This window comes from Natrix helvetica (assembly GCF_964273705.1).
Source record: "Natrix helvetica genome assembly, chromosome: 2".
Taxonomy (NCBI): Eukaryota; Metazoa; Chordata; class Lepidosauria; order Squamata; family Natricidae; genus Natrix; species Natrix helvetica.
The window spans coordinates 21,846,750-21,863,288 of NC_138552.1; the positions used below are offsets into that span (position 1 = coordinate 21,846,750).

A 16,539-nucleotide genomic window follows, 5' to 3' on the forward strand; every position below is an offset into this window, starting at 1 on the left:
TATCCATCCTTGCTTTATATAATTAAATAACACATCTATAAATATTATAATAGCAAAAACCTCTACCTATTTCACACGTGAACTTTTCTTGGCTATAATTAGACTTCTATTCCTAAAGCTATTGCACCACTCAAATAAATACCTTGGCCTGAAATATCTCAAAGGATTTTAAACAATTCCAAAGTATTCCATAAATGCAACATATTATTGTTGCTGTTGCTATTAAAGCAATATAATTAAAAGGAGGAGCATGCTGATGAATGCTTCCTATTTATCTGTGGAATCCTGTGGAATCCACACTGTCATTGTTCCACTAGGAGTCACACTCTACCAGTATGTTTTCCTGGACAAACCCAGCTAATGTGAATTAGAGCTATGCAAGGCCAATAATTCTGATTCCAGTAGGTCAGATCTGCCTGCTCCTAATTCTGCTACCCAGATTGGTACCATGAATCTGTTCTCAATAGAAGCCGTCTAGATGATTAGGGGCCTGGAGGCTAAAATATATGACCTGAAGAGCAGTTGCAAGAACTGGGAATGGCTGGTCTAGTGAAGAGAAGACCAGAGGTGACATGATAGCAATATTCCAATATTCGAGGGACTGTCACAGAGGGGAAGGGGACAAACTATTTTCCAAAGCACCTGAAGGCCAGACAAGGAAATATCAATGGAAACGGATCAAGGAGAGATTCAATCTTGAAATAATGAAAATATTTCTGACAATCAACCAATGGAACAACTTGCCCTCAGAGGTTGTGGATGCTTCATCCACTGGACGCTTTCAAGAAAAGCTTGGATAGCCATTTGTCAGAAATAGTATAGGGTTTCCTGCTTGAGCAGAGGGTTGGACTATATGACCTATAGCCATGATGGTGAACCTATGGCATACGTGTGGCATGCAGAGCCCTGTTGCCCCAGCTCAGTGCTGCCACCACGCATGCGTGTGCACTTCAACCAGCCAGCTGACTTTTGGGTCTCTGCCGTGCATGCGGTGTGTGTGTGTGTGTGTGTGTGTGTGTGTGTGTAGAAGCGCTCCCCCCATACCCTGTTTTTGGTCCAAGGAGGCTTCAGGGAGGTATGCTCGGCCCAAAATGGGCCGCGGGGGTGACACACACACATGGCCTGTTTTTGGTCCCAGGAGGCTTCAGGGAGGCCTGCTAGGCCCAAAATGGGGTATAGGGGGTCACATGCACATGCATGGGGGAACATGTGGGGGGGTGGGGGTATCGCATGTGCATGCACAAAGGGGCAGGGCACACGGGGGTGTCGTGTGTGCATTGCATTATGGATGTGGGCATGTGCACACTTTCAGTACGTGAGGAGAAAAAGGTTAGCCATCACTGACCTATAAGGTCCCTCCCAACGCTGTTATTTTGTTATTCGTCTCTCCTTGCTTCCTAGCAAAACTGCTTCTCTTATCATACAACCATGATAGTTAAAAGTTATCAAGTCACCAACAGAAAGGCCCAGCTTTTTAGTCAAGTGGTAGTTTCATAGCTTGAGTTATCTTATGCATATTTGATTTGTGGCTTATTAGGCTGCTGTGAGAAGTGGTTAGTAGAGCACAATCATCAAAGAATCCGTGGTATTAGCTTTAGTGAGCTTTGTGTGGGTTACTTTTCACAGCAGTCTCTTACAAGGAATTTTCATCTTCTGTCACATTGACTTTGGATGGTGCCTCTCGCATACTTTTCTTTTGGTAATCTTTTCCCTTTAAAATCTTCAAAAGCCCCTTGGACCAGGTGTCACTTTTCTCTTCATCCTGTGACACAGATCTTTGAAGTATGCACACAATTATTACATAGTAGAATTAAAAAAAAGTGTTAGCAAGTACTTTGGCCTAGTGAATTCATTGAATAATTGAAATACGTATTCAGGGAGCAGATTATTTAGAGCAGCGTTTTTCAACTTTGGCAATTTTAAGATGTGTGAATTTCAACACCCGGAATTCTCTCTGCGGAATTCTGGGCATTGAAATTCATACAATCTTAAAGTTGGTGAGTTTAACACTTTAGGCAGTTCTGCCCAGAGGTAAATCAAATTTGTGCTCTCTGTACAAATATATTTTCTGCCATAAACTAGTGAGGGTGCCTATTGTACATGCAGACAAATAAATCTGAATACGTATGTTTAATAATATGGCTAGCATACCTTAATTATCTTTGCTATGGGAAGCATTAGCATTATCAGTGTTATACACCATAATTTGCTATATGAAATATAGTTGCCTTGAGCGTTTAAAGTATACAACTCAACATATAGTGTAGATAAACTAAGATATATTTGAAAACATAAATAATGTTCTTGAGTGTCCATATGAAGGTACATTGGGATTAGTTGCTCTATAGTGCATGAAATGGGCTAAGATGACAACAATAGCAATAATAACAAAGAAGAGAATCACACATGACTCAGGACTTTAGCCCAGTCCTAAACCTGCATACATAGGAGGAAATGTCAATTAATTCCATGGGACTTGATGAAGGAAATATTCATAGGACTGAGTTCAGAAACCAATTTATGGATGAACACTTCTATAATTTCATTTTCAACAACTTGCAAAATTCACCCAGTATGTAACTTGCTAATTTCCTAACACATTTATATCTTGAACTAACACTTTGTGGATAATTCATACTTACTTTGCTGGGATCTCATCATCTTCTACACCATCATAAATGTCATCTGATGGAGGTGGCGGAAACCCTGTTTTAAGGAGATAGGAAAAGAAATAGGGAGAAATAGAGTTTATGAAACAAGAATTTATAAATACAAGGAATACCAACAGAACAGTTAAAATATAAATACATATACCCTAATACGTTTAAGGTTATTTACCATGCACCCAATACATTTCTACTCAGAAGTAGATCTCACTGAGTTCAGATTTAAAAAAGACAGATATCCTAGTTCACAGAATAAATCTTTCAGCCTTGTCTAACCTGGGGCTTTCCACACATGTTGGACTACAGATCTCATCATTCCCACTCAGAAAAGAATGCTATTCTTTAAAAGGAATAAAATCTAAGTTGGCATCTTATTGCCCATTAAGAATTAGCACTCCCTTGGTCCTTCCCTGCGCAATGGAATGTCTTGGATGGATTTGATACTAGATTAAGTCACATTAAATAAATATCTGGGATAAACCTGATTGCATGAGTAATACACTGTAGCTTGTAGATTCAGTAGTTACTAGCTCTCTCCTTTTGCAGCTATTGTTAAAAAAGTTAACATTTATTTAGTTTTAAAACAAACATGATGCTTATAGTAAAGGCTTTATTTTATGCTCATTGTTTAAAGAATAAAGGTATTTACTCTGAACATTTAGCACAGGGCAAACCTTTCTGACTTTGGTTAGTGTTCAGTGAGAGGAAGTCAGAGAGAGAAGTTTTGATTTGCTAAACATTTTAGTAAAGGGAGCATTAATATATGAACTGATGGATTTTTCCCCTTGTATAAACATGTCATTTTACAATTGTTATAAACTTGACTCATCAGTTTACTCTGAAATAAAACTGCTGAAATGTTATTATGTCATCATCTTATTTTGAGATTACTTTCTTAAGATGGAGCTGCTCCCATTCTAAGCTACTCGTTACTTGGTAATCCATTGTTTATAGTTGAGAATCTTGTGTGAATTCAGACATTTGGGGTTAATTCTGTCAGTCATTATTAAGCAAATCATTGATTTGCCTAACATGTAGAAATCACAGCTTAGTCATGCTGGAATACCGACAAACAAACTAAAACTGAAGGGTTTCCAACCTTTTGAGAACAATAATAGTTGTTTGGTCAATCACAATCGCCTCATATACCTAAAGATAAACAAACCCTTGCACAATAAATCCCCACCATTTTATTTTCCAAGAATGCCTCTAGGATCTATGTGAGGGCCCAAAGGCATTATTGGAAATACAGAAAATGCATCACATGGTTCAGTTCTAGTTTCCATTGTTAAAAACAGCATCACAAAAGAACAATACAATGCTGGAGATACCATATTTTTCAGAGTATAAGACGCACCGGAGTATAAGACTCGCCAGAGTATAAGACGCACCAAGGTTTTGAAGAGGCAAATAAAAAAAAAGTTTTTGCACTCTGCAAACCTCCCCAAAATGGCCCATTTTTCATGAAAATGGGCCCGTTTTTTAAAAAGGGCATGAATAGGAGGAGGCTGAATTAGGAGGCTTGTAGAATATTCTGAGGGGGCCCAAAAATGAGCAAAAAAAGGACAAATTTTCATGAAAAAGGGCCCATTTTTGATCAAAAAAAAGCATTAGGAAGCTTATAGAGTGCTCCTAAGGGCTGGAGGGGGGGGGGGGCAAAATTGAGCAAAAAACAGCCCAGTTCTCTGAAAACCTCCTACAAGCTATGCACGGCCATTTTGGTGAAGGGGCAGGGTTTCAGGAGGCAGAAAATGCTGTATTCAGTGTATAAGAAGCACCCAGATTTTCAGCCTCTTTTTTGAGGGAAAAAGGTGCGTTTTATACTCTGAAAAATACGGGTAATTATTTTTTCAAGACTTTAATAAAAAAAGGGAACTCACCTCCCATGGTACTCTGACTTCCACTTTACCCATAAAATGAACAAAGAAAAACAAAATGTTGAATGCCAAGAAAACCACATACATTTTCACATACATGCAAAGTCACGTTAAGACTTGATCACTCTCATAAATTCTTTTCATATTGTCGCTAATCTCTATAACTGTTTCTTGAGAAAAATGACAATATTTTCTGGGCCAATAATGATCTTAGGAATTTCAAGAACCTGTCACGGGTTGATATAAGGGTGCTGTGTTGTATAGGTAAAGGTTCCCCTTGCTCATATGTGCTAGTCATTCCCGACTCTAGGGGACGGTGCTCATCTCCGTTTCAAAGCCGAAGAGCCAGTGCTGCCCGAAGACGTTTCTGTGGTCATGTGGCTGGCATGACTAAACACTGAAGGCACACGGAATGCTGTTACTTTCCCACCAAAGTGGTCCCCATTTTTCTACTTGCAATTTTGCATGCTTTCGAACTACTAGATTGCCAGAAGCTGGGACGAGTTAACGGGAGCTCACTCTGTTATGCAGGACTAGAGATTCAAATCACTGAACTGCTGACTTTCTGATCGGCAAGTTCAGCATCTTAGCCACTATGCCAACACGTCCCTTATGTTCCATACAGAACAGCTGTGTTTGTGCAACATATTTACAGATATTTAACTGACCCATGGTTTTATTCTACAGATTAATTGGCACAAAGCTGGCTACATTCTAGCCAATGTGCTATGCAAACCTAGCCAATGGCTGTTTTAATGACTGGGTCAGAGATAACATGTTTCCTTAAAGTAAAATAAGGCTGTGCAACAATTCAGATTCAAAGGACAAAACATGCTTTACAGCAATGTTACAGCATGTCAGCTTCCAATTAATTCCATTTGGAATTAAAATATGCATTTTTTTAAAGCAAATTTTAGTGGCAACAGTACTGTACAGTTGTTATAGTCCTCTAGAAAAAAAAAACCAGGTTGGGGAGTGTCTAAAGATCTGGGAGGATGAATCAGCACAAGAGGATGGACTGCACAGAATTGGTGATAGTATTTAGGGGTTAGACATGGTGCTCATCACTTTGTTCAAAAATCTGTGACATACCTGCTGATACTGTCCTGGTCTCCAACATCATCATACACGTCTTGATCACTGTCTGGGTGCTTTGACTGAACATGCACGGGAGGCCGTGGCTTCCTTTTTAATGTATCATAGTCAATTACCACCATGGTAGTTTTGATGTAGCCATCTAAAACAAATATCATTGGATGATATGGTTGCTTCGGTATAAAAAAATACAACTGAAAAATCATCAAGCAAAATATATTGCGGTATAGAACAAAGAGGTAATGAAGTATCCTACTAATTCAGCAAATGCAGAATATACCTTACCCGAATTAGAAAAAATAATTTGCTCTATTTTGCAGATTATTCTCAATGAGATTATAAATCTGATTTGGACAGTACCGGGATTCTCTGGTTTATGTTTTCCCCATAGAGAAATAAATAAGACACACTACATGGAAATCAAGCTTATCGCAGGAACAACTGAATTAGGATCTTTTTCCTTCCTATATTAATTTTCTATAAATATTGTACATAATATTTTTCCATTATGTAACCTCTCATCTGTAGTCTGAAGCCAGACACTCCAGGTACAACGTTATGAATACCAAATGTTAGCCTAATAGCCCCTCTTAAACCCAGCATGTGAGATATGAAGATAATCCACAATCTATGCATTATACTGACTTGAAAGAAAAGCTGATAAAAATAAAATTAATTCTGTAGCATGTCCACCTACACCTGTAGTACAAGGAATGTAAGACAAAGGAATCTCTCCTTTGAGATTTTGACAAGACTTTATTATGAAAAAAAGCAAAAATTGGTGCTCACATTGTAGAGGAAGTTAAAAAATACAAAGGTGTTAATATTTCTAAGAGCACTATAACAGAATCTCCCATAAATTTGTTTTGAGAAGATTGTAGGCTATGATGGTTCAGCTCATCTGAGATCTCAAGAAGCATCCAACACATATTAGCTATGATTTGTATAAATATAATAAACATCAGAGTAGATATAAACATGCACATTAATATAGTAAATAAAGAATACAGTTCTTGGGTAACGTCTTCCTATTTCTCTAAAGTATAAAGAACTGCTGAAACTGTGTCTTTACCGATATGTGATTTGTGCAAATTCTAGCTTAAATCTGAGGTGAAGGGTAGATGTTTCACCCTGCTTTAGAAGGAAAAACCATTTCCTTCTTGAAGAGAAAGGGAGGGATTTGGGAGTAACCACCTGTCAGCCAGTGTATGCATTTGTTCCTTCTGAATGGTTATAGTCCATGTCTAAGATGGGTGAATGAAGCTATCAATATCATTCATCACCAACAAAACTCAAATGTTTATAATCATATCACCAAGAGCAGCGGTGGTGCAGTGCTTAGAGTGCAGTACTGCAGGCTACTTCTGCTGCCTGCCGGCTGCCTGCAATTTGGCAGTTCGACTCTCACTAGGCTCAAGGTTGACTCAGCCTTCCATCCTTCGGTAAAATAAAGAACCAGATTGTCAGGGGCAATAGGCTGACTCTGTAAATCACTTAGAGACGGCTGTGAAGCACTGTGAAGCTGTATATAATAGCTATTGCTATTATAGCTATAATAGCTATTGCTATTAGAATTTATCACAATTCTAGAAGTGGAATGAGCAAGAACAGCAATAATGTGGCAGGAGAGAACAGCAAAGAGGTATGTTTTGGGTCCTCTCAGTTAAGGAGGGAACCCAGAAGATGAACTGTTTCTGCCATGGCACTCATTCTTTGAAACTTCCCCCTGAGTTGAGGTTGGCTGAAACCCTTACGGCCTTCTGGAAGGCCCTCAAAATATGTGTCTGTGTGTCTGTGTGTCTGTGTGTCTGTGTGTCTGTGTGTCTGTGTGTCTGTGTGTCTGTGTGTCTGTGTGTCTGTGTGTCTGTGTGTCTGTTGATCAGGCAGCAGGGAGCCTGTCCCTTGGCTCTAGTGGTGGGTTTCAATTTATTTTACTACCGGTTCACTCATGTGCCTCATGTGGGAAGCTTCCGCACATGCGCAGAAGCATCCGGACAGTGGGTGGAGCCTTCCACCGCCGCCATTACTGGTTCACCTGATCCGGGCTGAACCGGCAGAAACCCATCTCTGCTTGGCTCCCCATGTATAACATTCTGATTTTGATAAGATCTTGTTTTTATTTATATTTAAATATTTACTTTTAAAAATGGTTTTATAATGTTTCAATTGTTGGTTTTATGGTACCCCACCCATGTGTGACATAGATGGCCATATCAATCAATCAATCAATCAATCAAATAAATAAATATAATGCATCAATAAATGTAATCCATACAGAAGCAAATGCAGAGATACAAGAACTATATTCTTGGGAAAATTCAGGTTCTTTAATCACTATGATGCCATGGATTCTCTTAACTTCCAGAGTATACCTACATGAGCCTTTTAATCTTCCTAACCATTTCCCTTCTGGATTGTCTGTGACGCGAAGTATTTCAATTAGATCTCCTTGTTTGAATGACAGATCATACTTTCCTCCTTTACAGTCTGTGGAAGCTCGTGCCTGGTGAATAACTTCAATGGGGCCTTCAAGCTACATAAAAGATGAAGATACATAGTTAGGTTTTAATACTTAGGGAGACTGAGAGAAAGAGAAAACCAAATCGTAGCTAACTTTAACCTTAAACTGTCTACTGTTGACCTAACCCCATTCCTAAGAGGTCATTAGGGGAGTGCATAAGCGCACCAGCGTGCCTAACGTCCCTGTCCTACTGTCCCCATTTATTTGTACCAATTTCCTGTGTTCTTATTCATGTTTATTCTTATTCCTGTTATCTTGTACATGAGTGACAAACTAAATAAATAAATACCCTGTTTTTCGGACTATAAGACTCATAACTCCATAAATGAAGAACCAACATGCTAAAAAGACATCTTCATTTCCAAAAGATTTCCCTTGGCTGCCACATACGTTCCAGAAATATTTTCAGAACATAAAAATAGCTGGGATTGGAGCCTAGTGCTTTTATGTGGAAAAAGAGCAAATGTCAACGGAGTTAATAGAGAGCATCGTGGAAAGCTTGATCTTATGGTAGTTAGAGTAATTTTGTGACTGAATCCATCTACCATGCCAACTTTACCAGAAGGTAGCCATTTTATGAAAACACACAACGTGATCTCAAAATTACAGACATTCTCTGTTAGCTGCTTGCATCTTTCGATTGTTTATGGTTTATAATATTGCTCTATCAATATTTGCTGACAATATTTGCGGGCGCAGTGATTAGAATACAGTATTGAAGACTAACTCTACCCACAGTCTGGAGTTCGATCCTGACCAGCTCAAGGTCGACTCAGCCTTCCATCCTTTCGAGGTTGGTAAAATGTGGACTCAGATTTTGGGGGACAATATGCTGACATTGTAAACTGCTCAGGGAGTGATGCAAAACACCACAGAGCAGTATATAAATCTAAATGTTATTGCTATCAATTTGGTTAACTCACTTGATTAAGCAGGCATTAAAATATTAACTTTTGCTGTTAAGTAAAAATACAAAGTGACTATTTTAATAACTTTAAAAACATAGAACATAGAATTATAAGGTGGAAGAGTTCTTGGGGGGGGGGTGTCTTCTAATACAACCCCCTGCCCAAGGCAGGACACATTATACAATCCCAGTCGAATGGTTGTCCAATCTATTTTTGAAAACCTCCAGTGATGGAGCATCCACAACTCCCGGTAGTAAGCTATTCCATTGATTTATCTGTCTGTCTGTATATGTATATGTATGTTTGTGTATCAGTGGTGGGATACGACTGGTACACCCCGGTACGGGCATACCGGTGCCTGCTGGGAGCACCAGTTACTGTTCCGGTACACTGCTCCAGAGGACCCTCCCGCCCTCCCACCTTCCTTACCTGTATTTGAGCCAATTGGGGCTTACGTGCATGTGCATGGAGCGTAGCCGCCTGCGCAATGCTCAACTGAACAGCTGGAGCGTCGTGGAACATTGCGGATGGTAAGTATACATGTGTGTGCTATGCGCATGCTGCGTGCATGCATGTGGTGGACGCCCGGCCCCATGGCACCATATCCAGAACCCATCACTGATGTGTATGCAGTGACGTGCGGTGAGGTTTATGGCTGGTAAGGCTGGTGACGTCATCAGGAAGGCAGGGAATGGGACCGCGTGTGCTGGAGGCTGAGGCTGCCTCATCCTCCAGCACACGTGATCCCATTCTCCGCCTTCCTGAGCGCGCTCCGCTGGCTCGCGCTCCGCGATCCCCAACAGCAGCTGCTTTTTTGTGCGTCTGGCGTTTAGGACATCCGGCTATCTACCTAAACGCCAGATGCACAGAAAAGCACTGAAAAGCACTTCGCCTCCAAACCACTTCATCTTGATGATGTCGCTGACGTCGCTGCTGGGCGCGGCCGGACGGAGGTAACCAGAGTGGTGCCGAGGGGTGCGGGCGGACGAAAGAGTGAGCGAACGAGTGATGGAGGATCAGGCAGCCTGATCCTTGGTCGCTCGTCCGCCGGACTGCCTCGGCGCCACTCTGGCTACCTCCATCCGTCCGCGCATGGCAGCTGCGGCGATGTCATCAAGCCCCTGCCACTTCTGGACGTCTATTGCAGTCGTGAGGAGCGCGCAAAGTACAGCGGAGGCAGGAAGGTTATTGGTGCTTCCGAGAACCCTCCTGCCTCCGCCAGTTGTCCAGCTGGCACCGCCCCGCGCGCGCTCCTCCTCCTCCCTCCTCTTCCTCTTATATATATGAAACTCCCTCGTGGATATTATTATTATATATTATTATTTCATGATGAGAGGTGAGGCTCTGCCTCCCCTGCCTCCCCTGACCGCACAACCCTGCCCATGAGGCCATGCAGGGGCAACTCTGTAGGCTGTGTATGTATGTATGTATGTATGTATGTATGTATGTATGTATGTATATATATATGTTTGTGTGTGTATGTGTATGTGTATGTGTGTGTATGTATGTATGTATGTATGTATGTATGTATGTATGTATGTATGTATGTATTCTGTCACAACCCCTGGTATTCCCAAATATGGGAGGGAACACTCTACTTCCCTTTTCTGTCCTTCGGCTCACTCCAGGAGACCATCCAGGCAGAAAACCATATTTTTAATGTTGCCTTTGTTACATTTATTTATCAGCACAAACACAACACACACACACACATACATTCATACATACATACACACACAAACACATATATACAGTACACACACACACACACACATATACATATACATTACATATACATATACATATACATATACATATACATATACATATACATATACATATACATATACATATACATATACATATACATATACATATATATATATATATATATATATATATATATATATATATATATATATATATATATGCTGGTCTTGTTGTATTCGGGTCTTTTCCCATGTAAGATTGAGATTGTCTTGGCAACGTTTCAGCGAGGTCTCACTCGCCATCCTCAGGCTGGGTTTTGGGCTTAAAACGTGGTCGGAGCTGCCGCCTTTCTATAAATCTTGGTGGAGGTGTGTGGAGTGCTGCCTTTGTTTGGATTTATAGAAAGATGGCAGCTCTGACCATGCTTTAAGCCCAAAACCCAGCCTGAGGATGGTGAGTGAGACTTCGCTGAAACGTTGCCAAGATAATCTCAATCTTACACGGGAAAAGACCCGAATACAACAAGAACAGCATACCCATGAAAATCTATGAAAACATATATGTATATATGCATGTATGTATGTATGTATGTATGGATGGATGGATGTATATTTTCCAGTTCTTTGCATGACCTTCTTGAAAGAAGTTTTACCTTGAATTTCTTTCTGAGTTCTTGCTCCTTTTTATCCTTCTCCCTTTGTTCTTTCTTTTGATCAGATTTTTTCTTTTCCTCCTTTTTCTTTTTTTCCGCTTCTTGTGGTGTAAGCCTGCACAATAAGAAGGAGGAGACACATACATACATACATATATTTATAACCCTATTTATATTTGTATTTTATCTGTGATTTATTGTGGACTGTACACCGCCCCGAGTCCCTTTTTGGGAGAGGGGGTGGTTTAGAAATGTGAATAAATAAAAATAAAAAATAAAATAAAAAATAATTAATGCATCATTCAGCTGTGATGATTAATTTCCCCCAAAAGATCATTTCCCCCCCATTTTGTGGTTTTATTTGAGGTTCAGCTCAGTTTGAAGAAAGGGGGAGACTTAACAAGATCTCTGGAATCAGATATGTACCACCCAGTGGTGGGTTCCGGCAGGCAGTACTGCTGGTTTGCTCATGGGCGCGCATGCACAGTGCAATAAAAATTGTTCTGCGCATGCACAGAAGTGAAAAACAAGATGGCGGCCCGGAAAACTGGTTCGGGGGCATAGCAGGCCTGGGTCCCTGCTGGTTCCAGTGACCTAGGCTGCCAAACCCCTACTGGTTCAGCTGAACCGGTCTGAACCAGTAAGAACCCACCACTGGTACCACCTCACTTTCCTCAAATCAACATTTCTAAGGGCCATTTCAAAAAACAAAAAAATTACCATTAGCGGAAAGAATTTCCCAAAATGTCCATTAAAATGGGAAGTGTGTGTTTGGGGTGAGGGGATGTTGACTACCAACCTATTTATGTTAGTAAATCTTGCTACTGCTTACATCTGCTATTTTGATATTCTAAATAGGGGATTTTGTACCAACATTTCTTATGCAACCTCACTTTTACTGGAAAGACCAGCAAATTGAGTAACAATCTGTTTTCTTAATCATCCTGATTGTCAGTCAAATCCAGTATTTTGTAACCAGCCAAATTCCAAGGCCTAACTGCTTTTGGGTTTTCCCAAAATATCTTCTGATTATGCTAACAAATTTCAGTAATAAAAATTACCAAGTTCTCCATTTGGCTTTAAAGCTGTTGTTAAAAGCCTCAGGCTTAGCAAAAAGAAAGGAAGGAAGAATTTTGCAATATTTTGTCTAATGTAACTTTACATTAAAAATAGTGTTGATGCTCCTGGCTGTGACTCTTATCTGGGCTACCTTGAAAGGCTAACATCTGTCTTTTTAGTCTCCAGAAAACTAGAGAGGGTCCCTTTTGAAATACTTCTCAGGGTTTTCCCCCATTTGCAAACCAAGTTCCCTCTTATCAGACCATTGCTCAAGCTGCAAGTCTTCCTTATATCCCCCAAGGTCATTCCCACACACCATCACACTCCCCCAGTACCTCCCCCTCCACTTGTAGATAGAAATTCCTGATCTGACCTAAAGGTAAAAGTTCCCCTCGCACATATATACTATTTGTTCCCGACTCTAGTGCTCATCTCTGTTTCAAAGCTGAAGAGCCAGCGCTGTCCGAAGATGTCTCTGTGGTCATGACTGAACACCGAAGGTGCACAGAACGCTGTTACCTTCCCCCCAAAGGTGGTTCCTATTTTTCTACTTGCATTTTTTAGATGCTTTCAAACTGCTAGATTGGCAGAACCTGGGAGCTCACTCGGTTATGCAGCGCTAGAGATTAGAACCACTGAACTGCCGACCTTTCTGATCGACAAGCTCAGTGTCTCAGCCATTGAGCCACGGTGTCCCTTATCTGACCTGACCTAACTTCCCTTACAAAGACCTAAATTCAGATTATGACCAGGAAAAATTAGTCTGCTTGCATAGGGCAGATAATCTTTTGGATCGGTTTTCAGATCTCCTGGATTCTTTTTTTTTAAAAAGGTAAACAATAGTGGTGCAACCTGAAAATGGACAGTGAATAGTCAAATAGGGTGTTTATACTTTTGCCCATTTAATGCATTCGTAATGTAATTCTTTCCAGTCTTTTGTAATTCAAGAAATATTGACATAGCTGAAAGGAAATTGACTTATTCATGGATAAAGCAAAAGCCTCAAAAACGTGCAGGAAAAGAAAAGTCATGGATGATCAGTATATATTGGACATCGGTAACCAGAATTCATGCCTAGAATGCCTCAAGTGGAGCTTTACATTTTCTTTTGGATCTTTTTTGCAAATAACTTTTGTTATTGTGGCCATGATTTAATAATAGCTGTGATTATTATAATATGAACAGAGGCCCTCTCTATATATCTTTTTCATACCTCATCTCATTTATGTCTTCATACATTTCTCCATCACTGTTCTGATTTTATGAAAAGGAAAAAAAAAGTTTTAGTTTTTACTGAACATTAAGAATAGTGAAAAGTGTACATATAAAGTTTTAGTTTTTACTGAAAATTAAGAATAGTGAAAAGTGTGTATACACACACACACAAACACACACATACACATTTGTAGATTATGAAGGGTAATACTTACTTCATCTGCATTTCCAGTATCTAATGAATAAAAAGGCAAAACAATTGCATTACATTATTATGCAGTCTAGCAATCAAAACACTAAGTTATGGGCAGCCCTTGTCAGCTAGTGGTGTATGGGGAGGTGGGGGGCAGCAGGATGGGAAGGAAGGGAATCGGGTGGGTGGGCTTATATAAGCAATGATCATGCAAATATCATGCAAATTCTGTCTGTTTTAACCTGCTTTGAAATGGTCCATACATGGCCAGGAGAGATGGAGTTGTGATACAATTCTATGACACTATTTTTTATGATACTTCTTATATTCTTTATATAAAGGTAAAGGTAAAGGTTCCCCTCGAACATACGTGCTAGTTGTTCCTGACTCTAGGGGGCAGTGCTCATCTCTGTTTCAAAGCCGAAGAGCCAGCGCTGTCCGAAGACGTCTCTGTGGTCATGTGGCCGGCATGACTAAATGCTGAAGGCACACGGAACACTGTTACCTTCCCACCAAAGGTGGTCCCTAATTTTCTACTTGCATTTTTACATGCTTTCAAACTGCTACATTGGCAGAAGCTGGGACAAGTAACGGGAGCTCACTCTGTTACACAGCACTAGGGATTCGAACTGCCAAACTGCCGACCTTTCTGATTGATAAGCTCAGTGTCTTTGCCACTGAGCCGCCATGTCCCTGATTCTTTATATATTCCATAACAATTCTCTGAAAGCTTCATCTAAATCAAATATTAGCTCATTATATAACATGAACGCTGCAATGGAGTATTATTAATTCTTGTATTAATCCTTGTACTTAATCTGAAAATCCCCTTCATCTTTAATTACACTATTGTTTATCTTACTGAGACTCTGCATGCTTCAAAAATCCTTTGGAAAATGTGTTTTGGATCTTATCATAGTGGAAAAGACTAGATTTGGGCAATTTGCATGGTACTCAGTCTGTTCTGATGCTGTTTATTCAATCTATATGAAAACAGGCTTACTGTATTTTTCGAAGTATAAGACGCACCAAGGTTTTAAAGAGGCAAATAAAAAAAAACATATTTGCACTCTGCGAACCTCCCCCAAATGGCCTGTTTTTCATGAAAATGCGCCCTTTTTTTTTCTTCAAAAAAAAAAAAGAAAAAAGAGCATGAATAGCCTTTAGGAGCTTGGAGAGGCGCACAAACGAGCAAAAAATGGTCCATTTTTTTCACGAAAACGGGCCCATTTTTTGTCAAAAAAAGGGCATAGATAGCCTTTAGGAAGCTTATAGAGTGGGGACTGGGGGGGAGCAAAATTGAGCAAAAAAGGCCCATTTTTTTTGCTCATTTATGCCCTCCCCAGCCCCCAGGAGCTCTCTGAAAGCCTCCTAAAGGCTATGCACGGCCATTTTGGTGAAGGGGCGGGGTTTCGGGAGGCAAAAAGATGCTGTATTCAATGTATAAGATGCACCCAGATTTTCAGCCTCTGTTTTGAGGGAAAAGGGTGTGTCTTATATTCTGAAAAATACGGTAGCTATGAAAGACCTTAAGGCAGAAGATGGACCCTGTAGGTCCTTCTTCATTATCTTTAAATGGACAGGTCATATGCAGGGAAACCAAGGTAAAAGCACACATGTCAGGGCTTTCTAATGATGGGGAAGTCAGTGTATTACGATATCACATTTTTTGTAACTACATACGGAAATATCGAAGTTGGCTTATAGAGTTTGTATTCTGTAGTGGGCTTCAATAAGCAAGAACCAGACCAGCATGGCTGCAACATCATTTATTGGCTCAAAATTGGAACTGAGGAACTGCAGCCAAGTGCCTGTGATTTATACTTAAGGCCCATAGGGCCTTAACCAATCATAGAACTAGAAAAATCCCATCCAAATATGAATGTTATAAATTTTCCCCAAAACAGTTGGGGCAGAGGTGGGTTGCTCCTGGTTCGACCCGGTTTGGCCAAACCAGTAGTGGTGGCGGTGAGGCTCTGCCACTCTGCCCAGATGCTTCTGCGCATACACAGAAGCGTTGCGCACATGCATGAGCGTACACACGAGCATGAGCAAACCGGTAGTAAACTGGCTAGCAACCCACCACTGAAGGTTATCTAAAGGTTAGTTTCATCTAAAGTTTAGTTTCGCTTTAGCACAGTTAACACAACTATATACATTCAATACAAAACAGTTTGATTGTCAATACATTTGAATCCAGAGTCCTGACTTATTTCTCATTTGTTATGGATTCCATACATGCTTCTCACTTGTCCTCTGTCCATGATAATAGGTTTTCTTACCTTCTGAACCATATTCAATATCATCATAATTTTCTTCATTTTCTTGGCCTCTACAAAACAGCAAAAGGGAATTTGTTAAGAAAAAGACGAAAACCCATTTTCTTTTGTAAGTGAAAGTGCATTATGCTTTATAAGAAACCTTTACTGGAAAAGGTTTAGCTAAGATCTCTGCCATCTGTTTTTACGTTTTTAATCACAGAATGTGGTTCTTTCTTCTAGGAAGAGCTGTCATGTTTTTAACATTTGCACTTGCAGTAATTGAATAAGGACTCTTTTCCACATTAATTCCATGCTAGAAAAAAACTATGCTTAGTACATTTTTGCCTGCCATAGTAACCATACTAAAACGAGATCCATCCAG

General features: G+C 40.1%; 1 protein-coding gene across 5 annotated transcripts in view; it reads right to left on the reverse strand.

Annotated features, from left to right (window-relative positions):
- Nucleotides 1-16,539, reverse strand: part of FYB1 (FYN binding protein 1) — an 86,135-nt gene that overhangs the window by 28,595 nt on the left and 41,001 nt on the right. For 3 of the 5 annotated variants that reach the window (XM_081940077.1, XM_081940076.1, XM_081940078.1), the window contains exons 4-12: nucleotides 16,179-16,228; nucleotides 13,919-13,938; nucleotides 13,702-13,742; nucleotides 11,430-11,544; nucleotides 8,015-8,171; nucleotides 5,636-5,780; nucleotides 4,547-4,569; nucleotides 2,643-2,706; nucleotides 1,638-1,775 (exon numbers count right to left, since the gene is read on the reverse strand). In XM_081940077.1, coding sequence (XP_081796203.1) covers nucleotides 1,638-1,775; nucleotides 2,643-2,706; nucleotides 4,547-4,569; nucleotides 5,636-5,780; nucleotides 8,015-8,171; nucleotides 11,430-11,544; nucleotides 13,702-13,742; nucleotides 13,919-13,938; nucleotides 16,179-16,228 — 753 coding nt within the window. The remainder of the gene's footprint in view (nucleotides 1-1,637; nucleotides 1,776-2,642; nucleotides 2,707-4,546; nucleotides 4,570-5,635; nucleotides 5,781-8,014; nucleotides 8,172-11,429; nucleotides 11,545-13,701; nucleotides 13,743-13,918; nucleotides 13,939-16,178; nucleotides 16,229-16,539) is intronic. The other 2 variants (XM_081940080.1, XM_081940079.1) reach the window with 1 other exon arrangement.